Below are 25,449 nucleotides of genomic sequence, written 5' to 3'. Positions count from 1 at the left end.
CAACGTCTCATCTTTCAAAATACATAGTCCTCTTAATTTACAGCATTTCCCTCACCCAGAAAAACAAAAAGTCAGCAAAAGTTGCCCAATTAGCGAGAGGGATCGTCCGGGCAATCGACCAGGCGACGAAGATGCTTAAGTTCAGAACGGCAATCAGTCAAAACCCATACAGTGCTGCGAAGCGCAGAGCCAGAGCTCTGACGTCATATGTGTGTATATATATATATCTATATATCTCTCATGTTACTTGTACAGTCACTGCTTTCCAATTTTAAGCGTTTATCAGTGCCACTGGTCATCAGTAGGATTCCCATTTACCAGAGCTGTTCACACCTAAATACCATTCAATCTGACATCCTTTCTCCTCTGCAGATGATCCAACCCTTCATCCTGAGGCGCTGTAAGAGGGACGTGGAGAAGCAGCTTCCTAAGAAGTATGAACACATCCTCAAGTGTCGCCTTTCTAGCAGACAGAAGAGCATGTATGAAGATATCCTCACTCAGCCAGGGTGAGTCAGCCCTCCAGACACCACATAACCTCTGCCTAATGTATGGTAATTAGTATAGTATTTAGTTCTATACTCAGACTGAATATTTGAGCACAGGTTCTATACCTGGAAATGCATGATTATTTGTTAGATGGGGGGGATCGATAGTTGCGTATGGCAATATTTTTTGGGTATGATATTATATTGTTTTTTGATGCCCAAGTATTAATCAAAAAAATATATATACATACAGTTGAAGTTGGAAGTTTACATACACTTAGGTTGGAGTCATTAAAACTTGTTTTTCAACCACTCCACAAATTTCTTGTTAACAAACTATAGTTTTAGCAGGTCGGTTAGGACAACTACTTTGTGCATGACACAAGTCATTTTTCCAACAAATGTTTACAGACAGATTATTTCACTTATAATTCACTGTATCACAATTCCAGTGGGTCAGAAGTTTACATACACTAAGTTGACTGTGCTTTTAAACAGCTTGGAAAATTCCAGAATATGATGTCATGGCTTCTGATTGGCTAATTAACATAATTTGAGTCAATTCGAGGTGTACCTGTGTATGTATTTCAAGGCCTACCTTCAAACTCAGTGCCTCTGCTTGACATAATGGGAAAATCAAAAGAAATCAGCCATGACCTCAGAAAAAAAAATAGTGGACCTCCACAAGTCTGGTTCATCCTTTTGAGCAATTTCCAAATACCTGAAGGTACCACGTTCATCTGTACAAACAATAGTACGCAAGTATAAACACCATGTGACCACGCAGCCGTCATGCCACTCAGGAAGGAAACGCGTTCGGTCTCCCAGAGATGAACGTACTTTGGTGCGAAAAGTGCAAATCAATCCCAGAACAACAGCAAAGGACCTTGTGGAGATGCTGGAGGAAACCAGTGCAAAAGTATCTATATCCACAGTCAAACCAGTCCTATATTGACATAACCTGAAAGGCCGCTCAGCAAGGAAGAAGCCACTGCTCCAAAACCGCCATAAAAAAAGCCAGACTACGGTTTGCAACTGCACAACTGCACTGTACTTTTTGGAGAAATGTCCTCTGGTCTGATGAAACAAAAATAGAACTGTTGGCCATAATGACCATCGTTATGTTTGGAGGAATAAGGGGCATGCTTGCAAGCCGAAGAACACCATCCCAACCGTGAAGCACAGGGGTGGCAGCATCATGTTGTGGGGGTCCTTTGCTGCAGGAGGGACTGGTGCACTTCACAAAATAGACGGTATCATGAGGGAGGAAAATGATGTGGATATATTGAAGCAACATCTCAAGACATCAATCAGGAAGTTCAAGCTTGGTCGCAAATGGGTCTTCCAAAATGGACAATGACCCCAAGCATACTTCCAAAGTTGTGGCAAAATGGCTTAAGGACAACAAAGTCAAGGTATTGGAGTGGCCATCACAAAGCCCTGACCTCAATCCTTTAGAAAATTTGTGGGCAGAACTGAAAGTGTGCGAGCAAGGAGGACTACAATCCTGACTCAGTTACACCAGCTCTGTCAGGAGGAATGGGCCAAAATTCACCCAACTTATTGTGGGAAGCTTGTGGAAGGCTACCTGAAACGTTTGAGCCAAGTTCAACAATTTAAAGGCAATGCTACCAAATACTAATTGAGTGTATGTAAACTTCTGACCCACTGGGAATGTGATGAAAGAAATAAAAGCTGAAATGAATCATTCTCTACTAATATTCTGACATTTCACATTCTTAAAATAAAGTGGTGATCCTAACTGACCTAAGACAGGGAATATTTACTAGGATTAAATGTCAGGAATTGTGAAAAACAGAGTTTAAATGTATTTGGCTAAGGTGTATGCAAACTTCTGACTTTAACTGTGTGTGTGTATATATTATAAAAATATTTTTTTGCTACTGTAGGGGAGCTAGTCAGCTGTACCTGCGTCAAACTGGTATTTTTCGTCTTATAGTCTTATAGCTCGTTCTCCTTTTTTTGCTCAATATTAAATTCACTTACCCTCTTTCTGAATGTCTTGTGCTCTGTCTTCTGTCTGCCCTTAGAGCCCAGGAGGCATTGAAGACTGGTCATTTTGTGAGTGTGCTGCAGGTGCTGATGCAGCTGCAGAGGATCTGTAACCACCCAGACCTGGTAAACATCAGGGAGACCAGCAGCTCCTACGTGTGTTCCTCTCTGCAGTACAATACCCCTTCCCTGGTGCTGGGAGCCCTGCAGGAGGACCAACGCACGGTAGGACTAGGAGGGTACCAGTACCACACACAGCTAAAACACCTGGAGGTTTAATCCAGTTTATTCTATTTCATTAGCAATGCTCACCTGAGTGACTTGGAATAAAATTGATTAGATTGGTTTATCAAAACACACTTGTGTTCCCTTTGTCTTTTTCTAGAGCCTGGACCTGTCCCTGTTCGACCTGATCAGTAATGAGAACAGACTGACGCGCTACGAGATGGAGGAGGTTCTACCCAAACTCAAAGTCACCCGTCAGCTGATTGAGGAGATCCACAGTGCCCCGGACCCACCGGCCAGACCCAAGCCCTGCAAGATCAAACCCATGAGGTCTGTGCTCTAACCTTCACATCCCATGGAAACCTTAAAACACATGACATGGATGATTCCAAAAATGGAAAATAAATCACATTTACTATTTCATTTACTATTTGTTTATTTTATCATGTTGCATCAGTAGCGCTAGGCTGTGTTGCATGACCTTTGAGTCTATGATTTGATTGACAGGTTGTTCCAGCCAGTGCAGTATGGCACTAAGCCAGAGGGCCGTCTGGTGCCCATGACCAATACTGTGGGTCAGCAGCGTCCTCCAGCCACCACTATCACCCCCCCCACCACCACCGCCACTACTACTTCTACTGCCCCTCAGCCAGCCAGGGCCACCACCACCACCACCACCACACAGGGTAAGACCTCCCTATAGACCCCTTGACAATGCTACACTTTGGTATGCACTGGGGTTTACACATATTCCATGCTGTTTTTAAGTTGAATAACTTTATGAAGGAAATCAAACAATAATTACAGTTTGATATTTACAGTATTTGTGTAGTGTGTATCACACAGATAATCTCATGATGTTACCATGTAATGTTTTGTAAAGCATGAGTGTGATTTGAGTTGGTCATGACACTAAAAACTGCTTTTCATAGAAGTTAATTATACTAACTATGCATAGCCTGCGTGTGTCATTACCGCCATTACATTTTCAAATTGTGTGGGTTATGCATGTGTAACTAAAAGATAGTCATCAGCATCATTTCATAGCAAAATCCAAAGCATTTTATGACTCTAAATTTATCCTAAAGTGGAGACGTCCAAGGTGAAGATTTGATTATATTGACATCCTCTTTTGACTCTAAACCTATCAATCCAAGACGGGTATAAACCAAAACTTACTGCTGGACCACCCCCCTGATGTTGTGCTGTTGAATTAACTGACACGTTAGCCCATCCCAAACCCCCTTGTACTTCACAGTGGCCGGGACGGCTATTCAGAAAGCTCAGACTACCTCGCCTACCACCGGCACCATTGGGTCTGCTGTAGCATCCTCTGGGAGCTCCGCCCCTGGCCAGCATGTGGTGGGGGCTGCCCCCCCTGTGGCCCAGGGCCAGGCTCTGTGTGGCGCGGCCCAGCCCACTCTGCCTGGTATTGCCCAGGTCCCTAGGCTGGCCCTAGGCCCCACCCATGCCATCCAGCCCAGCCTGGTTCCCCAGAGACTGGTTCTAACGTCCCAGGCCCAGGCACGGTTGCCTAGTAAGTGGCCTCCTCCCCTTCCCTCACCTCCCTTCAATGTCTCCCTCCACTTTTGGCACAACAGAAAGGGCTGCTCTGACCACAGGCCTCTCTCTCTCTGGGACACTGCTGCTTGGTGTTAGTGTCTTTTAATTTTAAGGAAACAACACTTGTTTGGTGTAAATACAGAGTTAGAACAGAATGTGAACTATCTGTAAAATCTATATAATTATAGTATTAGAATAATATTATGTTAACCGTGTTGTCTAATATAACAAAAGCCTTTTACCCTTTTGATATATTTTGAGGTCAAACAAACCATCTTCAGGTTTACAGCTATGGCATTTCCATTGTCTTATTTTACTGCAGAGAATCACTGAGTGAAGAAAAATAGCACTTTATAAATGACAACTAGAGCCATGTCAGCAGCATCCCCAAACAGCCTCAATCTTCCTCAGTCTGAAACCTGCATGTCCACAACCCAACGTCTGCTGCCATGACAGACCACACAAGACTGGTTTAACCATTTAAAACTATATTTTCCTCCACCTAAATATTGGTTCTCCCGTTTTACTCATATTTTGCTTCTAGACAGCCCAGCTGCAGGAAGAGATCCCAAAGCTTTGTTTCCTCTTGTTAGATTTTTTGTGTTATGGTTTCTTTTGACCCTGAGGGTTTGTGTACTGCTAAGCATGTTGAAATGGTCCCACACACCGCTGACCTCAGGCCACTCCCTACCCCCAGTGTGAACACAGAAACCTTTTCAATAGCAACTCGACACACAACACACACATTATAGCGCATAAAACAATTCTAGATAGAATGCTATTTATTGGCAATAATTTTGTGGATAAAGGTGCGTTATCTGTTTGCATGCCTGTAATAGGTGTGTTGTAGTAGTTGAAAAGGCAGTTAAGTGCAAGCCACTGCTTTAACTGAATACATGTTTGTTGCAGGTTCTCTGTCTCACCTGAAAATTACTGTTTTTTGTTTATTTTCCCACTCCGGGTTGGCTAGAGATTAGCTACTGCGATGGTTCACATGTTGTGGAGGGCAGCTACCTACGCTCATCCCACTCATTAACACACCCTGGTATTGCATGTCTCGTCTCTCTCACCCTTCAACTAACTGAAATGTCTTTATTTAGTATTTTTGGTGACGCAGTCATGCAGCAGTACTCTTTTGGTCTGTAGTGTTATTTGATTAGAGGTGTGTGTGTGTGTGTGTGTGTGTGTGTGTGTCTTTCCTCCTGCTGAAGGTGGAGATGTGTTGAAGATAGCCCAGCTGGCGTCCATAGCAGGCAGCCAGAACCGAATCTCCCAGCCTGAGACCCCCGTCACTCTGCAGTTCCAGGGTAACAAGTTCACCCTGTCCCCTAGCCAGCTCCGACAGCTCACCACAGGGCAGCCCTTGCAGCTCCAAGGTACACTCGGTAATGTACACCCAACATTTCATACTCTCCCTATGACTTCTCTTTTTCTCCCTGCCCTTTTTGTCAGAATGCCCTTCGCTATATTGTAATCACTTACAACAAAGATGCTATTTTAAATTATACTCCTTTTAACTCGATCATGTATTTGGTGGAGTCCACATCATAGAAATACAGAGTTGGATAACCAATGTTACATGTATATGCATTCTTACTAGAGCAGTGGTCACCAAAGGGCCGATCGTCTGGTCGATCTCCAAGGCATTTTATAGTCTATTTCACCAAACATTTCTATAAAAAAACAGTGTTGTATTCCTACTTTTTTCTGTCTCGCACTTGTTTCAACTGCCCTGCGCGCCGGGTAGGTGAAGTGTTCGCACTTTGAACCGTTTAATGTGTCTGAAGGTACAAACTTCGCCTTCTCGGCGTGCTTGGAGAGCAAATCAAGTGCACCTATAGACCTACCAATAGCCAATGGAATTGCTCAGATCACCGTGTAAAAGTAAGTTGATACTGTGATTTCAAAACGTTTAAAACCATGACTAGAAAGACGCCGTTAAGGAATAGAGGAAAGAGCTGCTGTTTGAGAGTTCATTTTAGTTTTTATTCGGCTGTCAACACTTTTTACATGTTTTTTTAAAAAGACTTTTATAAACCATGAAATGCGCTTCTCCACTCGTGCTGCAACCAGCACTGCAGCTTCAATGAATGAGGAGCAAAGTCTATCTATAGGCCTGCGTTGTTCTAATTAGCGGTTGTGTGTTTTTAATGTTTCACTTTTCCTGGTCATAGGAGTAACAACAGGAATCGTGCATGAGGCATAGATTATGTGATGTGACTCGATTTCGGGCTTCTGCTCAAAGACGGTGTCCCCTTTTTTGGTTAGTCTCACTCTCAGCGGAGGGGAGAGAGCTGAGGGACAGGACCACAGTGAATGGCAGACCCTCTGATGCTCTTCCTCCGCTGAGACTGACCACCTGCTTTTACATTTATTTTTAAAGCACATTATTTCAATTTATGCTCACTCACTCAGCTATGCCTCACAAGTAGTACAACATTACCAGTGTGATCATATACCTCAAGTTTTGAAGTATAATTTCAAAATGGTCTGAGAAGAACAACATTGGCAGGGCAATTCAAGCATAGCCAATATGCTGTAATACTGTATTGTGCCAAAAGTCTACTACAACTGTCTTTGCTACAGAACTGTTTTAATAGGTTCATTTTGCATAGGCTTATGTTTAAGTCATGTAAAAAAAAAAAAATAATACAAATCTGAGCTTTAGGTTGCGCGAAAGTTTGGGGACCACAGTACGAGAGTGATTAAAACTAAATGGTTATATCTGTTTAATGGTTTCTGTGTTGTCTGTGTGCCTGGCTGTGTGATGGTAAAGGCAACATCCTGCAGATAGTTTCGGCCCCTGGTCAGCAGATCCTCCGGCCCCAGGGCTCCATGGTCATGCAGACGGTACCTCAGGCTGCACCTGTCTCCAACTCCTCCACCAGATCTGGCACCCCACCCCCAGCCGGCCCCGCCCAACAAGGTAAGCCTGCCACCTTCAACTGTGAATAGCACAGATAGTGCCTCAAGAAATAACATCACTATGTTTAGTTTTTTTTTCAGTTTGCATACTACCGTGCTCCACACTCTTATGCTCAGAGTGCATTCTCCGATGACATTCTCTTGAGTTCGTTCTTGTGAGGATGAGAGTGTGGAGAACGCATAAAACATTACATTTGAGAAGCACACGCACTCCCCCTGTTGTATTACCTCATGCTCTACCTCCCCGTTCACTGAACCTTCTTCCAGCCAGGACAATGGCAACAAGAGACAAAACAAGATATACACCAAGCAAACGTTTTACTTCAGAATTATCAGCTCGATATATGTGAATTTTAATAATCTAGCTAGCCAGCTAGTTAAACAGGCAAAAATGACCTAAAACAAATGTTATGCAAAAACATTTTGGGGGTAGATACCACCTTCTTCATGGCTGGCTATCTATCCAGTTAGCCCTATTGACTTACTCTGAACTTACCCATTCACTGAACTGTCTCCCAGCCAGGACAACGGAAATATACACAAAGCAAACGTTTTACTTCATAACTATCAGCTATTCATATGTGAATCATAACAATGTAGCTAACCAGATATTTTAACAGGCAAAAATGACCTCAAACTAGTATTATGCAAGATAGATGTCATTTCTTTGTGGGTAGCTAGCTAACAATTCTTTGGTTCTATCCGGCTGGATAACAGTAGTAGCTAGCCGCTTAGCCCTGTTGACTTATTATGGGCTTGCGATCTACGGTACGTAGGCAGGTAAACATGCATGTATTTATTAACGTATTGACATACAATATTGTATTCAGGCAACATATGAGATGTGAATAGGCAACATTTAATTCCGAAGTCAGTGTATTTCCTCTCGCTTCAGCTCAAATAATGGAAGGAAGTCTTAACTATTGAGGAAGCAGACTAAACCATTCCAATGTTTCTGCAACTACCTCCCCCTAACGTTTGAAATATGTTCTACCTTCTTGTGGCTTTGTGTCAGTGACTCTTATCACAGAGTGAAATTAAGGTTCAAAGTGGAAATTTTGCGTACGTTTTTACATAGTTGCGTCATATCTCTGCATACTTTCCATTGAAGCTTGCATCGATGCATGTTTCAAAATATGTACAAACGGAGAGCGTGTTCAAGAAGTGATCTCCGTGCTTCGTTTTGCATACTTTGATTTGGACTCATACTTTGACCCTCCCGTGCTACAATTTGCGTGCTCAGAGCACGTATGCACTCCGTCTCTGCTGTCATGGCTTACACTGTGAACGCAGTCAAATATTACTCTAGTCACCTTTCTAACAAAGTGATTGTGTTGTAATGGTCTTAAAGTCTTTCTCCCTTTTACTTTTAAGCTTCAGGGATGACATCAAATGCCTTGGGGGTGAGCGCCCAGCCTGCTCCTGCTGCTCCAATTGTCCCTCAGGTGGGTAGAACAGGCACTGGTAGAACACAGAAGAACATGAAATGAAAACATGTTATTATGATGCCGTTCTCTGTGTGGTGTACAGGTGTCGTCAGAGGAGAGGGGTCGTCATCTGAAGGAGCGTCTGAGCCGCCTGTTCAGTGCCAACGAGAGGCGTTGTGACCGCAGTGTTCTGTACGGGGCTGACCTGCTCCAGATCTGCTCTGTGACCCCAGGGGCTCCTCACTCTGCCCTGAGCCCCGGGGGCTGGAGATGGGTGGGCAGGGACAGCTGCCTCAGGGCCCAGAGGACTCCTGTGGCCACCACAACACACCTCCAGTCTGCCCTGCGCTCCTCCACAAACCGCCAGGATGCCAGCAACAGCCTAGTCAGCAGGTACCCAACTACCCATGGTGGTCAATCACCTCACGTCACTGTCAGATTAAACGTTTTAATATCATGACGGACATAATCACGAGTTCATATTGCCTTTTAAGAAGTAAGAAATACAAGTAATTGGAAACACTCCTCTCTCTGTAGGTTATCATGTGTTGTCCCTGCCGCAGTAGCTCGTCCCCCTCACCTGTATGCAGCCAATCCCCCAGCTCCCTACAGCCTGGAGCAGAAGTCGATCAGTCGCAGGCTCCAGGAGGCCGCTGCCCCCCACAGCACAGAGATCCACAGCCTGTCCTCTGGGCTCCAGTTCCCTGACCTGCAGCTCATGCAGATGGACTCGGGTGAGCTCAGCAGCCAATTATATATTTAGCTGCTATAAGCCTTGCTAAACATAGGTAGTCCATTGTCTGCTTGGGCTGCACACATCTATCGAACTACACAGAAATTAAAATCAATTTGCTCCGAAGGTAAACTTGAGGCCCTGGCCATTCTGCTCCAGAAGCTGAGATCGGAGAATCGCCGTGTCCTCATCTTCACACAGATGGTGAAGATGCTGGACATCCTGGAGGCCTTCCTGGACCACCGGCAGCTCACGTACATCCGTGTTGACGAGAGCCTGATCACAGAGGAACGCCAGGTAAAACCCTGTTGTACCAAGGAAATAGTCATCAACTGCATGTTATGGTACCTGTGTTATAGAGAGTTGACACACTGACTTCCATCAGTGTTTCATTACTAGGGTTAATTGTGGTTCACTCACTCAGTGACAGCCCTGCCTCTCTGATTCGCCCTATCTAACACCGGAACCTCTTGATTCAGTGCAGTGTTCTGGCACTTTAAGGGGACAGAGTCCTACACTCACTTCCCTCCCCACTGGATGTTGTTCCTCCAAGGGCCTTAAAGAAGCACACAGTGGCAGCTCTAGAGAACCTATGGGGCTTTGGGGCTTTTTTGGTTTTGTACTTTTTACTCTTCTACACTTGATATTTCATTTTATGTCTGTCCATTCAGAAGTGTCTGTCTCTTATCTAACTGACCTCTTTAATTCTCCTTCCCTCTCTCTTGTCTGTGAGTTGAGTGAACTATACCGGAAGTGTTTGGTTAAGGGCTGACCCCATCTAGGGGAAAGGGGGATATCTAGTCAGTCAAACAACTGATTGCATTCAACTGAAATGTCTCGGGCATTTAACTCAACCCCTCTGAATCATTTAGTTGACTGGTCGACCAAGATTTCTTTAGTCGAGCAGTAACATATATTATATATATAAGTATTTGATACACTGCCGATTTTGCAGGTTTTCCTACTTACAAAGCATGTAGAGGTCTGTACTTTTTATCATAGGTACACTTCAACTGTGAGAGATGGAATCTAAAACAAAAATCCAGAAAATCACATTGTATTATTTTTTTAAGTAATTAATTTGCATTTTATTGCATGACATAAGTATTTGATACATCAGAAAAGCAGAACTTAATATTTGGTACAGAAACCTTGTTTGCAATTACAGAGATCATACCTTTCCTGTAGTTCTTGACCAGGTTTGCACACACTGCAGCAGGGATTTTGGCCCACTCCTCCATACAGACCTTCTCCAGATCCTTCAGGTTTCGGGGCTGTCGCTGGGCAATACGGACTTTCAGCTCCCTCCAAAGATTTTCTATTGGGTTCAGATCTGGAGACTGGCTAGGCCACTCCAGGACCTTGAGATGCTTCTTACGGAGCCACTCCTTAGTTGCCCTGTGTGTTTCGGGTCATTGTCATGCTGGAAGACCCAGCCACGACCCATCTTCAATGCTCTTACTGAGGGAATGAGGTTGTTGGCCAAGATCTCGCGATACATGGCCGCATCCATCCTCCCCTCAATACGGTGCAGTCGTCCTGTCCCCTTTGCAGAAAAGCATCCCCAAAGAATGATGTTTCCACCTCCATGTTTCACGGTTGGGATGGTGTTCTTGGGGTTGTACTCATCCTTCTTCTTCTTCCAAACACGGCGAGTGGAGTTTAGACCAAAAAGCTATATTTTTGTCTCATCAGACCACATGACCTTCTCCCATTCCTCCTCTGGATCATCCAGATGGTCATTGGCAAACTACAGACAGGCTTGGACATGCGCTGGCTTGAGCAGGGGGACCTTGCGTGCGCTGCAGGATTTTAATCCATGACGGCGTAGTGTGTTACTAATGGTTTTCTTTGAGACTGTGGTCCCAGCTCTCTTCAGGTCATTGACCAGGTCCTGCCGTGTAGTTCTGGGCTCATCCCTCACCTTCCTCATGATCATTGATGCCCCACGAGGTGAGATCTTGCATGGAGCCCCAGACTGAGGGTGATTGACCATAATCTTGAACTTCTTCCATTTTCGAATAATTGCGACAACAGTTGTTGCCTTCTCACCAAGCTGCTTGCCTATTGTCCTGTAGCCCATCCCAGCCTTGTGCAGGTCTACAATTGTATCCCCAATGTCCTTACACAGCTCTCTGGTCTTGGCCATTGTGGAGAGGTTGGAGTCTGTTTGATTGTGTGGACAGGTGTCTTTTATACAGGCAACGAGTTCGAACAGGTGCAGTTAATACAGGTAATGAGTGGAGAACAGGAGGGCTTCTTAAAGGAAAACTAACAGGTCTATGAGAGCTGGAATTCCTACTGGTTGGTAGGTGATCAAATACTTATGTCATGCAATAAAATGCAAATTAATTACTTAAAAATCATACAATGTGATTTTCTGAATTTTTGTTTTAGATTCCGTCTCTCACAGTTGAAGTGTACCTATGATAAAAATTACAGACCACTACATGCTTTGTAAGTAAGAAACACTGCCAAGTTTGCAGGTTATCAAATACTTGTTCTCCCCAGTGTGTGTGTGTATGTATATATGTATATATATATATATATATATATATATATATATATATATATATATATATATATATATATATATATATATATATATATATATATATATATATATATATATATATATATATATATATATATATATATAAATAAATAAATAAATAAAAAAATATATTTATATATATATATAAATAAATAAATAAATAAAAAAATATATTTATATATATATATATATATATAAATAAATAAAAAATATATTTAAAAATCATGGTGCGCTAGACACCTGTCTGATTCGCGCCTGAGTGGACTAATCCATTGCGGAGGCCGTGTGGTTGGCACAGTCCGTCACTCTAAGACGTGCTACTGAAATTGGATGTGGTTATGTAAGGACAATTGCTTTCTCCCACGTTGGGGTAGTGGTCGCTGTCCATGGTTCTGAAACATATCAGTGCACTGTTGAATTGGCGCCTTTTCCTAGACCATGTCCATAATTTGGGTTATCAACATCCTAACTGTTAAATGAGCCCTGTTTTTATAAATCATCCATATACAATATATATATATGAAAGTTTGTGGACACCCCTTCAAATGAGTGGATTCGGCTATTTCAACCACACCTGTTGCTGACAGGTGTATAAAATCAAGCACACAGCCATGAAATCTCCAAAGACAAACATTGGCAGTAGAATGGCCTTACTGAAGAGCTCTGTGACTTTAAACGTGGCACCGTCATAGGATGCCACCTTTCCAACAAGTCATTTTGTCAATTTCCATGGCTGATCAGCCGCACACAGGCCTAAAATCACTATGCGCAATGCCAAGTGTCGGCTGGAGTGGTGTAAAGCTCGCCGCCATTGGACTCTGGAGTAGTGGACATGCATTCTGTGGAGTGATGAACCACGATTCACCATCTGCCAGTCCAAGGACGAACCTGGGTTTGGCGAATGCCAGGAGAAAGCTACCTTTTAAAAAAAAATATATATATATATATATATATATATATATATTAAATTACCTTAATTTAACAAAGCAAGTCAGTTAAGAGCAAATTCTTATTTTCAATGACGGCCTTGGAACAGGGGTTTAACTGCCTTGTTCAGGGGCAGAACGACAGATTTTTACCTTGTCAGCTCAGGGATTCGATCTTGCAACCTTCTGGTTACTAGTCCAACGCTCTAATCTCTAGGCTGCTAGGCTACCTGCCGCTACCTGCTTGAAAGCATAGTGCCAACTAAAGTTTGGTAGAGGAGGAATAATGGTCTGGGGCTGTTTATCATGGTTCGGGCAAGGCCCTTTAGTTCCAGTGAAGGGAAATCTTAACGCTACATCATACAATGACATTCTAGATGATTCTGTGCTTCCAACTTTGTGGCAACAGTTTGGGGAAGGCCCTTTCCTGTTTCTGCATGACAATGCCCCTGTGCACAAAGCAATGTCCATACAGAAATGGTCTGTCGAGATTGGTGTAAAAGAACTTGACTGGCCTGCACAGAGCCCTGACCTTAACCCCATCGACCACCTTTGGGAGGAATTGGAACACCGACTGCGAGCCAGGCCTAATCGCCCAACTTCAATGCCCGACTTCACTAATGCTCTTGTGGCTAAATGGAAGCATGTTCCAACATCTAGTGGAAAGCCTCCCCAGAAGAGTGGAGACTCCTTATTAATGGCCATGATTTTGGAATGAGTTGTTTGACGAGCAGGTATCCACATACTTTTGGTCATGTAGTACATATCTACAGAAATAAGACATCCTGCTTGTTGACTGTTTTTAATAGCCTACTGATTCCGTGGGCACCAAGATTTACGTAACCACATGTTGGATAAACAATTTCATATATTCGGCTGTTTTTAATCTTTGCTATGCTGTAGTAAAGGCTTTATACATTTGTTTCTTATTAGTACAGGCTCTGGTATTATTTATAGTTCATTTAGTGTTTACACTGTTCCAAATTGTCAGAATATAATAACCTCACATTTTTCTTGAGCTCCTTATTGTTATAATTACTATTATTATGATCATTATCATAATAAGTAATGTCATTATCTTTATTAGGCTTAGAATAGCAGCCTTGTATAACCACCATCGAGCTGTAGGCCTAAGAGCACATCCTTTTTATTCTTAATACCATAACTTAATACCATAATCTATATTTCAATACTTCTATAGACTACTGTAGCAATCATTCATTAATGTCATCACAGCATACCAGTCATTCATGATTTAAAATGCAATCAAGCATTTTAGCTTTAAAATAACCTTTGAATAATTATCGTAAACAATAAATCAACTGTTCCATTTCGGAAATTGCATTAATGAGTGAATGTGACAGTTTAGTATTTTTTGTAATAAAGGCTTAACAAAAAACTTAACAGATTCTCTGGTGCGCTTATAATTTTAGTGTTTACGTTGTTACACAAGGCCGTGTCTTGTTGTAATCTAACAGCACCTGTTTGGCACACATGATATGCAAACAGCGCCTTTCCTTACCTTCTTCTTGATCTCCAGTATTTCCCACAATTAATGACATTTATTAATGACATCGGACTTCCCCTTTACCTCCTGAGCAACCAGTAAACATTCCCCCGTTTTGAGTTTGTCACTTCCTCTGCATCCGTTTTGCTGTTATGGTATTTGGAGTTTGTTATAACCAATTTATTGATGTGATTATGATATTCTATAGGTCAGGCCCTTTTGGTGACGTGCATGCAATGCATACATATGACACGTAAAGAGAGCAATGGTTGAGGGAATAGGGAATGTTTTTCCTAATCAAATTAGGGATTTTGGTAAAGTATCTTTTCAGTCAGAAGTGGCTGTAATTATGTTGCAGCTTCAACACAGACAGCGTGATAAACACTGTGGTGGTCTCTGCAGCAGGGAGGAGAGGGAGACAACGGGTGCAGTTGCTTGCTGTCATTTAAAAAGATAATTATACAGCGCACAAAATCTGAGCTTGACCGGTACAATCAAAACAATTGCGGTTGAACTCCCTCTAGTCAGTTGTGTGTCTTAATTAGGCAATGTCATCAAACAGTATGCTTAAACCACCAGACAAGCTCAGTGAATATGGTTGATTTGATTACAGTGCCTTCGGAAAGTATTCAGACCCCTTGACTTTTTCCACATTTTATGTTACAGCTGTATTTTAAAATGGATTAAATAAATAAATCATCCTCATCATTCTGCACATGGGTCTTCATAATAGAAATGTTGGCTAATTTATCAAAAATAAACAAATACCTTATTTACATATGTATTCAGACCCTTTGCTATGAGACTCGAAATTGAGGTCAGGTGCATCCTGTTTCCATTGATCATCCATGAGATGTTTCTACAACTTGATTGGAGTCCACCTGTGGTAAATTCAATTGATTGGACATTATTTGGAAAGGCACACCTGTCTATAAAAGGTCCCCCAGTTGACAGTGCATGTCAGAGAAAAAAACAAGCCATGAGGTCGAAGGAATTGTCCGTAGCTCTCTGAGAAAGGATTGTGTCGAGGCACAGATCTGGGGAAGAGTACCAAAACATTTCTGCAGCATTGAAGATCCCCAAGAACACAGCGATCTCTATCATTCTTAAATGGAAGATGTTTGGAACCACCAAGACTCTTTCTAGAGCTGGCCGGCCAAACTGAGCAATCGGTGAAGAAGGGCCTTGGTCAAGGAGGTGACCAAGAAACCAGATGGTCACTCTGACCGAGCTCTAGCGTTCCTCTGTGTATATGGGAGAACCTTTCAGAAGGACAACCATCTTTACAGCACTCCACTAATCAAGCCTTTATTGTAGAGTGGACAGATGGAAGCAAATCCTGAGTAAAAGGCACATGATAGCCTGCTTGGAGTTTGCCAAAAGGCACCTAAAGGACCCATGAGAAACAAGATTCTCTGGTCTGATGAAACCAAGATTGAACTTTTTGGGCAAAATGCCAAGTGTCACATCTGGAGGAAACCTGGCATCATCCCAACGGTGAAGAATGATGGTGGCAGCATCATGCTGTGGGGATTTTCTTCAGCGGCAGGGACTGGGAGACTAGTCAAGATCAAGGCAAAGATGAACGGAGCAAAGTACAGATATCCTTCCAATAGGACAACGACCCTAAGCACACTGCTTTGGGACAAGTCTCTGAATATCCTTGAATGGCCCAGCCAGAGCCTGGACTTGAAACCGATCGAACATCTCTGGAGAGACCTGAAGACAGAGCTTGAGAGGATCTGTAGAGAAGAATGGGAATATAGGTGTGCCAAACTTGTAGCGTCATAAAAATCCTGTTTTTGTTTTGTCCTTACAGGATATTGTATGCAGATTGAAGCAATTAAAAATCTATTTTAGAATAAGGTTGTAACCTAACAAAATGAGAAAGTCAAGGGGTCTGATTACTTTTGGAAGGCACTGTATGTGGAAAAATACATTTAAAAATGTTAACCAATTGATTGGGATAAGATAACTCTAAAGCCCTCTCCTTTGGACTAATCTGTCTCTCTAATATGTTTCTCATGATATCCCCTTCCCTTCAGGAACATATGAAGACCTTCAACAGGAACAGACAGGTGTTCTGCAGCATCCTGACCAACCGCTGCTGCTCAGCCGTGGGGACTGTGTTCGACGCAGACACCATCATATTCTACGACACAGACCTCAACCCCAGCATGGACGCCCGCACCCAGGAGTGGTGCGACAAGATCGGACGATCCAAGGACATCCACATCTACAGGTAAAACACAAGAAAAATACATCTTGTGCCATAACTCTACATGCCATATTAGGATATGAAGAAACGCATACTGTTGTTGCTGCTGAAATGTAAGTCAGTGTGCGGTTGTTAACTTGGTGTCTTTATATCCCAGACTGGAGAGCGGGAACTCCATTGAAGAGAAGCTACTAAAAAACGGCACAAAAGATCTGATCCGAGAGGTGGCTGCCCAAGGGACTGACTACACCCTGGCATTCCTCACACAGGTAAGATCTTTACCCACAAACCAACCAGATCCCAGCCCTCCTCTGACTGAAAACCATACTATATTTTGTTATTAAATACGCTGTGTTTGTGTCCAGCGGACCATCCAGGACCTCTTTGAGGTGGAGGCTGGCTCAGGGGAGAAGGTTGAGGAGTTTGTGGTTCTGCACCAGGAGCCGTCTCCCTCTGAGGCCATCTCTCCACGCGTGGCTAGGCCCTACATCCAGGCCCTCCACAGAATCAGCCTGGACGCCCCGCCACCAGAGCAGCAGGAGGAGGATGACCTGGAGAAGGAGTTGCAGGTCAAAGAGGAGCCCTCTCAGCTGCAGGAGCTTAATGCTGTAATGAACCAGGTGATAAACACTCATGAAGTGCCTTCTTACAGTATGTTGTAGACTACATACCAGGGAGCTAGCACATCAGTTTGAACTAATACTGGATTGTCTTCATCATTTCCTCCATTAGTTAACGCCAATAGAAAAATATGCCCTGCAATTCCTGGAGTATCTTCATGTCAGTGAAGACGAACTTGTTGCCAAGGTAAGACTCAAACTCTCCTCTCAGATATCCGGAGGTACTACTAGCTTGTTAGACGTTCTCAAAGTAGCACAAGACCACAATTACAAAAGTTTTATAACTTTAATAATACCTAATGTAATTTTCAGGAGCGACTGTTGTGTGCGAAGAGAGGCTGGGAGATGCAGCACCTCCAGAAACTGAAGGCTCAAGACGAGGAGAGGATGATCATTGAGGAAGAGGAGGATTTGTTCACCTACACCAGAGAGGATGCTTACAATATGGTAGGCTTTCACTCTCTCGGCTGTATTCATTATGCTGATTCTGTTTCAAAATATTTCTTAAACGAAAGCAAAGAAAACTGAGTGACCTAACTGAATTTGTCCAATACAAACTTGTTTTGCTCTGTTTGGTTCTTAAACAGTAAACTGTTTCCATAAGGAATGCCCCCTTGGTGGTCACAGTATTCAAATAAGAGAACAGAGCCTGTAGTAGGGTTTCCATTGTAAATCAGTGATGATGTGAGTGATGGTCTTGTCTCTGTTTCAACAGGAGTATGTGTTTGATGGTGAAGATGGCCAATCGGAAATAATGCCGGTAAGTCAGTCACATAATATCTACATGATCATATCTACTTATCCTGAGGTAAATCATAATGTAGTCCCATATTTTCCATGAGCCTGTCAGCTGTATGTTAACCTATGGCTCTGGTTGCAGCTGTGGACTCCACCTACCCCACCGCAGGATGACAACGACATCTATATCGACTCTGTCATCTGTCTGATGTACGACTCTGCTCCCATGCCGGAGTCCAAACTGCCTCCTGTCTACATCCGCAAGGAGCACAAGAGACTCAAGATGGACCCCTCGGGTAAGTATTTTTATTCTTGTAACAAACATTAAAGTATGGTACATTGTGTGTAGTGATGCACTTGTGAGCTCTGTCCTGTGTTTTCTGCCCAGCAGCGGGCAGGAAGAAGAAGAAGGGTCATGGGGAGACAGTGATTCCTCCTCGCTCCCTCTTCGAGAAGGCCAGCATGCTCAAGGTGCGCCGAGAGGGCAAAGACCAAAAGAAGAACTTCTCCCTGAAGCAGCAGGCGCCCTTCGCTAAGCCTCTGCCCTCACTGGTCAAACCTGCCATGGAGGCCGGACAGGACAACCCAGAGTGGCTCATCAGTGAAGACTGGGCCCTGCTACAGGTACTAGGCTGGCTGCTACTGGGATGGCTTGTTTTACCCAATACTGTGGTTGGTCTAAAGAAATGTCTGTTATACTGTATGTTTGCTAGATACTCTTAGATGAGGTGAACTGAAGAATACTTAGAAGCTAAGCTACTTGTAATCAACATAGTCCAGTCATTTCTTCTGTTAGTGATGCAAGTGTCACCTCTCTCTCTGTGCGTGGCAGGCTATGAAGCAGCTCCTGGAGCTCCCTCTGAATCTAACCATCGTGTCTCCGGCCCACACCCCCAACTGGGACCTGGTCAGCGACGTGGTCAACTCCTGCAGCCGTATCTACCGCTCGCCCAAGCAGTGTCGCAACCGCTATGAGAACGTCATCATCCCCCGGGAGGAGGGCAAGGTGAGCAGACATGAGTTCGTAAAGCCCTGAGTGGCACCAAGATCTCATGTTGTTTGAGCATTCAGATAATTCAACCATACTGGTTTTGTTATTCATTGTAGTTGGTGTATGAGGCGAATCCTAAGAAGAAAACCAAGAGCATATACAAGGTACATTGCCAACTCTTGCAGTTTACAATGGTCGTAATGTTTGATGCTCAGAGCCCTCTTCATTGACCAGCGTCCCTCCTTTTTCCTCCGCCAGTCTAAGAACAGCCGGCCGCTGCGCACCTGTCAGATCTACACCCAGGATGACAACGCTACACACATCCAACTCTACAACAGCCGCTTTGAGCTCATGAAGATCATCGCCAGCAAGAGGAGTCCCCCCATCAAGCCCCTGTAAGCACTCTACATGATCTTTCCTCTGTACCTTGAAATAAGGCATGTTGTGTCATCAGCCTTATGATAAACATGCTCAGTGTTTAAACTATTAATTCAATGTTTGCTTCTTCAGTCTGGGGATGAACCCATTCCAGAAGAATCCCAAACATGCCTCCGTCCTGGCAGAAAGTGGGATCGGCTATGACAAGCCCCTCCCTCCCATTCAGGTGGCATCTCAACGTGCTGAGAGGATTGCCAAGGAGAAGAAGGTGTGTATTGTTTACTGTATATTCTCTCTGGATTTTGATTAATGGCTAAGTTTGCAGTGTGACAGTCAGGTCTGTTGTCATGGTGGTATGCACTCTGATCTTCAACATGCTTAACTGTCTGTGTGTGTCCTGTCAGGCCTTAGCCGAGCAGCAGAGGGCTCAGCAGCTAGCTCAGCAGGCTGGAGCCCCCCAGGCCGTGGCCGGTGCTGCCCAACCCCAGGCTGGGGCTCCCGCTGCAGGCCAAGCCCAGGCCCCAGGGGTCCTCCAGGCCCCTGCAGCGGTAGGAGCTATGGCTTTACCCAACACCGCTGTCCTGGTGAGAATGGGGAAAACGTTGGAATGTTCAATGTCAAACCAAGTTGTTCTTTGTGGTAAAAAAGAGCTGTCTAATGAGTAAAATTGCATAATTTAGAAATATATATTTTTAAAGAATGTTGTGTTTTTCAGGCTGGAGCCATAAAGAATGCTGCCGTGGGAACAACCATTCAAGCTGGTGGGTTTTCATGGCACACACATTGATCATTACAAAACATGTAGTCTGTAATCCAACTGTTTGTTGGTTTGGCAATGCCACTGTCAGTCAGAGAAATATGCTGAGAAGGATTATCACCACAGCAAGCAAGATACTTGGAGTCAAACAGACAGGCCTGGATGAGATCTTTACGGTCAGGGCCCTCCGCAAGGCTCACAAAATAATTTTAGACCCAGTCCACCCCCTGTACCAGGACTTTGATCTAATCCCCTCTGGGTGCAGGTATAGGGCACCCCCTTAGCAGTGTGATATCCCTCCTAAATAGCTTGGGATAATGTTCCTATCGACTCAGCAAGGTCAGCAGGCTTTAACAAAAATATATATATATTTTATGAAACTGTTATGAAAGTTGTATTGTCAGTTTTTAAATGTGTACATGACACTGCAACAAAATTTCCACATGGGGACAATAAAGTCAGTAAGTAATAGTCATTTCTTAAATCCTTTCAGCCTCCGTAGGGGGGAACCTGATTGTGAACACAGTGGCTGGAGTTCCTCCAAGTCCGTTCCAGGCCAACAAACGGCTGGTATCACCAGGTCAAGTCATACCAGGAACCCTGTCTGTAAGTCACTCTATTTATTACCTCTGCCATTGCGTCACTCTACTCTTTCCCCGTTTTTGAATTATAACACACAATGACCATTGTTTGAGGGTACAGTAAGTCTTGCTGACAGCGTGAATGGTCCTAGGGGGTGTTGGTCTGGTGTAGGTATCATGAGGCCCTGTGCTCTTGTCCTTCCTTCAGCCTGCCAGTGCAGCAGGTGCCCAGGTGGTCCACTCCCAGCAGAGAGCCGTACCTGCCACTGCCGCCCCTGGGGAGGTGGTTGCCATAGCTACGGGTCAGGGTGTCAGGGCCGTTACCCCGGTGACTGCCTCTGCGGTGGTGACCACCACTCTGACCCCAGTGCAGTCCCAGACCCGCTCCCTGGTCACACCAGGTACTGCACACATTGCTCACACTGAACACCCAATCAATCAAATGTATTTATATAGCGCTTTTGACAGCAACATTTATCATTTAAGTGCTTTATAGGAAGTTAATGAAGTGCCATGTCCACTGGTTTTGTGATACAACTCCTCTCTCGCTCTCTGTCCCCAGCCACAGGCATGCAGCTACCCCAGGGCAAGCCCATCACCCAGGCCCACCTCCACATGCTCCGACAGCAGCAGCTCCAGCAGCAACAACAGCAGGCTGCCTCACCACAAGGCATCAAGGCTGTGGGAAAACCCCAGGTACTGTACAGACAAGCCTTTCATTCACTGTATGGCCTCCTAGAATTAGCTTCTTCTGATACTCACCCACTACTCACACTCTGTGACTAATACTAAGTTAGCTGTTTTGTCTTGTAAAGTAAAAATAAAGAAACCATGCAGCCAGCCCTCCAATGATCAGTACAGACATTCAGTGAACCGACCCTTTAACTCTCTCCTTGGCTGTAGGAGCTTCTGAAGATACACAAGCAAAAGCTGCAGATGGCCCAGCAGCAGGCAGGAGCCAGCCAGCAGCCCGTCCAGGTGCAGCCAGCCAACCCCCAGGCAGCCCAGGCCAACCCCCAGCTTGCCGCAATAGCTGCCGGTCCCAGAGCCGGAGCCGTGCTGGCTGGCACCACCGTAGCTAACCTGCAGGTGGCCAGACTGGTAAGGACCAACTTTATCACCTTCTTGTTTTTTTCTATAGTATATAGCCTGGCCTAGGGAATTATGCACCACTGTGTTGTGCTGATCTTTACTACTTTCAGACTGGTAAAGGCCTTTGCTGACATTTTGAATAATGATCTACTAGAGGTAACCCGGTTTGAGCATAATTAATGATCCATTGAAAGTGTTTGACAGTGTATCTTTACCTGTGTCCAGACACGGCTGCCTACCCAGGGTCAGATCCAGGCCCAGCCAGGGCAGACGGCCCAGGTGACCCTCACCAAGCCCCCCGTGGTCTCTGTGCCCTCCGTGGTCTCCTCTGCTGGCGTCACCACCCTGCCCGTCACTATGGCTGGCATCAGTGTAGCCATTGGACAGGCCCAGAAAACAGGTGGAAAAACCCTATTCTATATATTCTATAAACCCTCCTATTCTCAGCAACTAATTAGACTGAAACATTCATAATCTGCTCCTCTTAGTACAAACATGCATTCTTTACCAATGATAACGCACACATACCCACGCACTCTCTCTGTTCGGTTACATGTCCTGAGATTGTCCTGTCCCTGATCTTGCTTCCTGTCTTATAGGTGGGCCAGTGTTGACGCCCCCGTTCCCCCAGATGCAGGTTCAACAGCTGCTCCAGATGAAGAAGCAGCAGGTAGCCGTGCAGGCTGCAGCAGCCCTGCAGAAAGCAGTACAGCCAGGACAAGCCTCTGTGCAGCAGAAGGTGGGGCTCTGGGGGAAAACAGAACCACCACAGTCTACGCAACCACACACATATTTACAAGTAAAGAGCTGGTTCTCTTGTTGTTACTGTAAGGGTATGGGCTGGTCAGAAGTGCATTTCAAATCTCAACCGAAAGTGGTGCTCTTGAAACTACAATGAAGTCTATCCATAGTTGGAAATCTGATTATGAAAATGTGCCCCGTGAATTATTGTCAGAAGAATCAATCTTCAGTCTAGTTGTGGTCTGTGTCTTCTCCATCAGCTGGGCACCCAGCAGATGACAGTACCGACTACCCAGCAGCAGAAGGTCACCTATGCTGCCACCACCCAGCTACAGCCTAGCATCAAGACCCAGTTCTTCACTACTTCCATCGCCCAGGCTGGGAAACCCACTGGGGCCCAGCAAATCCAGGTAGACACATGCATCTTCCTACTCAGATAGTCCAACCCACTGGCCTTCAGGCACTTGGTCTTAAATGTGTAGAGCTATTATCCAGAGGTGTGAGGAATGCTAACTGCTTTCCCCTGTATATTAGGTGGCTAAGCTCCCCCAGATAGTGCAGGGGCAATCCACTGTGGCCAACATCCAGCAGATCGTATCATCTCCACAGCAGGTAAGAGCACTAACCCACATATAAGGGCAGTATCATGCAGGATTTTTATGAGGCGTATGGAATGAAAGACGACAGGTTCTGCTTCCTGTGTCTATTAACCTTTCATGACTATTCACTTCATGACTTGAATACAAGTCAGCTTGGTTAAATTGCATTAATAATTTGTGCGTTGTGACATTTAGGTAATTTCCCATAAATTGTTGTGAAATGTTATGACAGTGATTAGAGGTGTCAAGAGGGCAGCTTAGTCTGGTAACATTGTAGCGGTATTGTTAAGGAGGGGTAAAGATAAAGCCTTTGTTGGGGCGGCAGGCTGGTATTAACCCTGCTGATAGGAAAATAGTAGGGTTGAGTACCTCTACCAGACACGCACATCAGCAGAAGAGACTGCCTTTTTACCAAATCTTTGTCATTACCCTTCTCTGGGCCTCCCGAGTGGCACAGTGGTCTAAGGCACTGCATCGCAGTGCTAGAGGCGTCACTACAGATTCTGGTTCGATTCCTGGCTGTGCGGAGACCGGGAGACCCATGAGGCGGCGTACAATTGGCCCAGCGTCGTCTGGGTTAGAGGAGGGTTTTGCCGCCTGGTATGTCCTTGTCCCATCGCACTCTAGCGACTCCTTGTACGGTGTTTCCTTGGACACATTGGTGCGGCTGGCTTCCGGGTTAAACGAGCAGTGTGTCAAGAAGTACTGCGGCTTGGCAAGTCGTGTTTCGGAGGACACATGGCTCTCGATCTTTGCCTCTCTAAAGTCCATATGGGAGTTGCAGCGAAGGGACAAGACTGTAACTACCAATTTGGATACCACGAAATTGGGAGGAAAAAATAAATAATATTTACATGCAAGAAAACAAACATACAAACTCAGCAATAAAAGAAACGTCCCTTTTTCAGGACCCTGTCTTTCAAAGATAATTCGTAAATATCCAAATAACTTCTCACATTTTCATTGTTTAAACATGATTGTTCCCATGATTGTTCAATGAACCATAAACAATTAATGAACAGTACCTGTGGAACGGTCGTTAATACACTAACAGCTTACGGATGGTAGGCAATTCAGGTCAGAGTTATGAAAATTTCGAACACTAAAACTGTGAAAATCACCAAAAGAAAGATGCCTAGGGTCCCTGCTCATCTGCGTGAATGTGTCTTAGGCATGCTGCAAGGAGGCATGAGGACTGCAGATGTGGCCAGGGCAATAAATTGCAATGTCCGTACTGTGAGACGCCGAAGACAGCGCTACAGGGAGACAGAACGAACAGCTGATGGTCCTCGCAGTGGCAGACCACGTGTAACAACACCTGCACAGACCACGTGTAACAACACCTGCACAGACCACGTGTAACAACACCTGCACAGACCACGTGTAACAACACCTGCACAGGATCGGTACATCTGAACATCACACCTGCGGGACAGGTACAGGATGGCAACAACAACTGCCTGAGTTACACCTATAAAGCACAATCCCTCCATCAATGCTCAGACTGAATAGACTGAATAATAGGCTGAGAGAGGCTGGACTGGGGGCTTGTAGGCCTGTTGTAAGGCAGGTCCTCACCAGACATCACCGGCAACGTCGCCTATGGGCACAAACCCACCGTCGCTGGATCAGACAGGACTGGCAAAAAGTGTTCTTCACTGACGAGTCGCGGTTTTGTCTCACCAGGGGTGATGGTCGGATTCGCGTTTATCGTCGAAAGAATGAGCGTTACAGGGAAGACAACCTCCTCCCTCATGTGGTACCCTTCCTGCAGGCTCATCCTGACATGACCCTGCAGCATGACAATGCCACCACGCACAGAACGAGCAGTATGGCTGATTTCCTACAAGACAGGAATGTCAGTGTTCTGCCATGGCCAGCAAAGAGCCCAGATCTCAATCCCATTGAGCATGTCTAGGACCTGTTGGATCGGATGGTGAGGGCAGGGCCATTCCTCCCAGAAATGTCTGGGATCTTGCAGGTGCCTTGATAGAAGAGTGGGGTAACATCTCACAGGAATAACTGGCAAGTCTGGTGCAGTCCATGAGGAGGAGATGCACTGCAGTACTTAATGTTGCTGGTGGCCACACCAGATGTTGACTGTTACTTTTAATTTTGCCCCCCTTCCCTTTTTTGTTCAGGGACTTTATTTAATTTCTGTTAGTCACATGTCTGTGGAACTTGTTCAGTTTGTTTGTTGTTGAATCTTATGTTCGTACAAATATTTACACATTGAGTTTGCTGAAAATAATTGCAGTTGACAGTGAGAGGACATTCATGCATACGTGCATACATACATGCTTCATTGCCCCACATGCACGTACATGCGTACATACATGTGGGGCGGCAGGTAGCCTAGTGGTTAGAGCATAG

The 25,449-nt window shown here is 44.7% G+C and overlaps 1 protein-coding gene across 19 annotated transcripts in view; it reads left to right on the top strand.

The window, feature by feature from the left end:
- The window catches only part of ep400 (E1A binding protein p400), a 37,168-nt gene that overhangs the window by 9,949 nt on the left and 1,770 nt on the right, over window positions 1-25,449 (top strand). For 2 of the 19 annotated variants that reach the window (XM_036979704.2, XM_036979699.2), the window contains 33 exons: window positions 373-509; window positions 2,540-2,726; window positions 2,887-3,056; window positions 3,234-3,412; window positions 3,985-4,263; window positions 5,501-5,674; window positions 7,066-7,215; window positions 8,589-8,659; window positions 8,745-9,034; window positions 9,179-9,375; window positions 9,502-9,671; window positions 16,407-16,603; window positions 16,737-16,848; window positions 16,945-17,199; window positions 17,312-17,386; window positions 17,512-17,646; window positions 17,915-17,959; window positions 18,080-18,233; window positions 18,326-18,561; window positions 18,770-18,943; window positions 19,045-19,092; window positions 19,187-19,323; window positions 19,439-19,574; window positions 19,711-19,890; window positions 20,022-20,067; window positions 20,557-20,669; window positions 20,853-21,045; window positions 21,207-21,340; window positions 21,548-21,745; window positions 21,962-22,136; window positions 22,336-22,535; window positions 22,738-22,887; window positions 23,012-23,089. In XM_036979704.2, the coding sequence (XP_036835599.2) occupies window positions 373-509; window positions 2,540-2,726; window positions 2,887-3,056; window positions 3,234-3,412; window positions 3,985-4,263; window positions 5,501-5,674; window positions 7,066-7,215; window positions 8,589-8,659; window positions 8,745-9,034; window positions 9,179-9,375; window positions 9,502-9,671; window positions 16,407-16,603; window positions 16,737-16,848; window positions 16,945-17,199; window positions 17,312-17,386; window positions 17,512-17,646; window positions 17,915-17,959; window positions 18,080-18,233; window positions 18,326-18,561; window positions 18,770-18,943; window positions 19,045-19,092; window positions 19,187-19,323; window positions 19,439-19,574; window positions 19,711-19,890; window positions 20,022-20,067; window positions 20,557-20,669; window positions 20,853-21,045; window positions 21,207-21,340; window positions 21,548-21,745; window positions 21,962-22,136; window positions 22,336-22,535; window positions 22,738-22,887; window positions 23,012-23,089 (5,175 nt within the window). The remainder of the gene's footprint in view (window positions 1-372; window positions 510-2,539; window positions 2,727-2,886; window positions 3,057-3,233; window positions 3,413-3,984; window positions 4,264-5,500; window positions 5,675-7,065; window positions 7,216-8,588; window positions 8,660-8,744; window positions 9,035-9,178; window positions 9,376-9,501; window positions 9,672-16,406; window positions 16,604-16,736; window positions 16,849-16,944; window positions 17,200-17,311; window positions 17,387-17,511; window positions 17,647-17,914; window positions 17,960-18,079; window positions 18,234-18,325; window positions 18,562-18,769; window positions 18,944-19,044; window positions 19,093-19,186; window positions 19,324-19,438; window positions 19,575-19,710; window positions 19,891-20,021; window positions 20,068-20,556; window positions 20,670-20,852; window positions 21,046-21,206; window positions 21,341-21,547; window positions 21,746-21,961; window positions 22,137-22,335; window positions 22,536-22,737; window positions 22,888-23,011; window positions 23,090-25,449) is intronic. The other 17 variants (XM_090237405.1, XM_090237402.1, XM_090237404.1 and 14 more) reach the window with 14 other exon arrangements.

The sequence above is a fragment of the Oncorhynchus mykiss genome, chromosome 6, assembly GCF_057628025.1.
Source record: "Oncorhynchus mykiss isolate SJ-2025 chromosome 6, ASM5762802v1, whole genome shotgun sequence".
Taxonomy (NCBI): Eukaryota; Metazoa; Chordata; class Actinopteri; order Salmoniformes; family Salmonidae; genus Oncorhynchus; species Oncorhynchus mykiss.
Note: the sequence above shows the minus strand (reverse complement) of the source record. Positions and strands in the feature narration are given on the sequence as shown.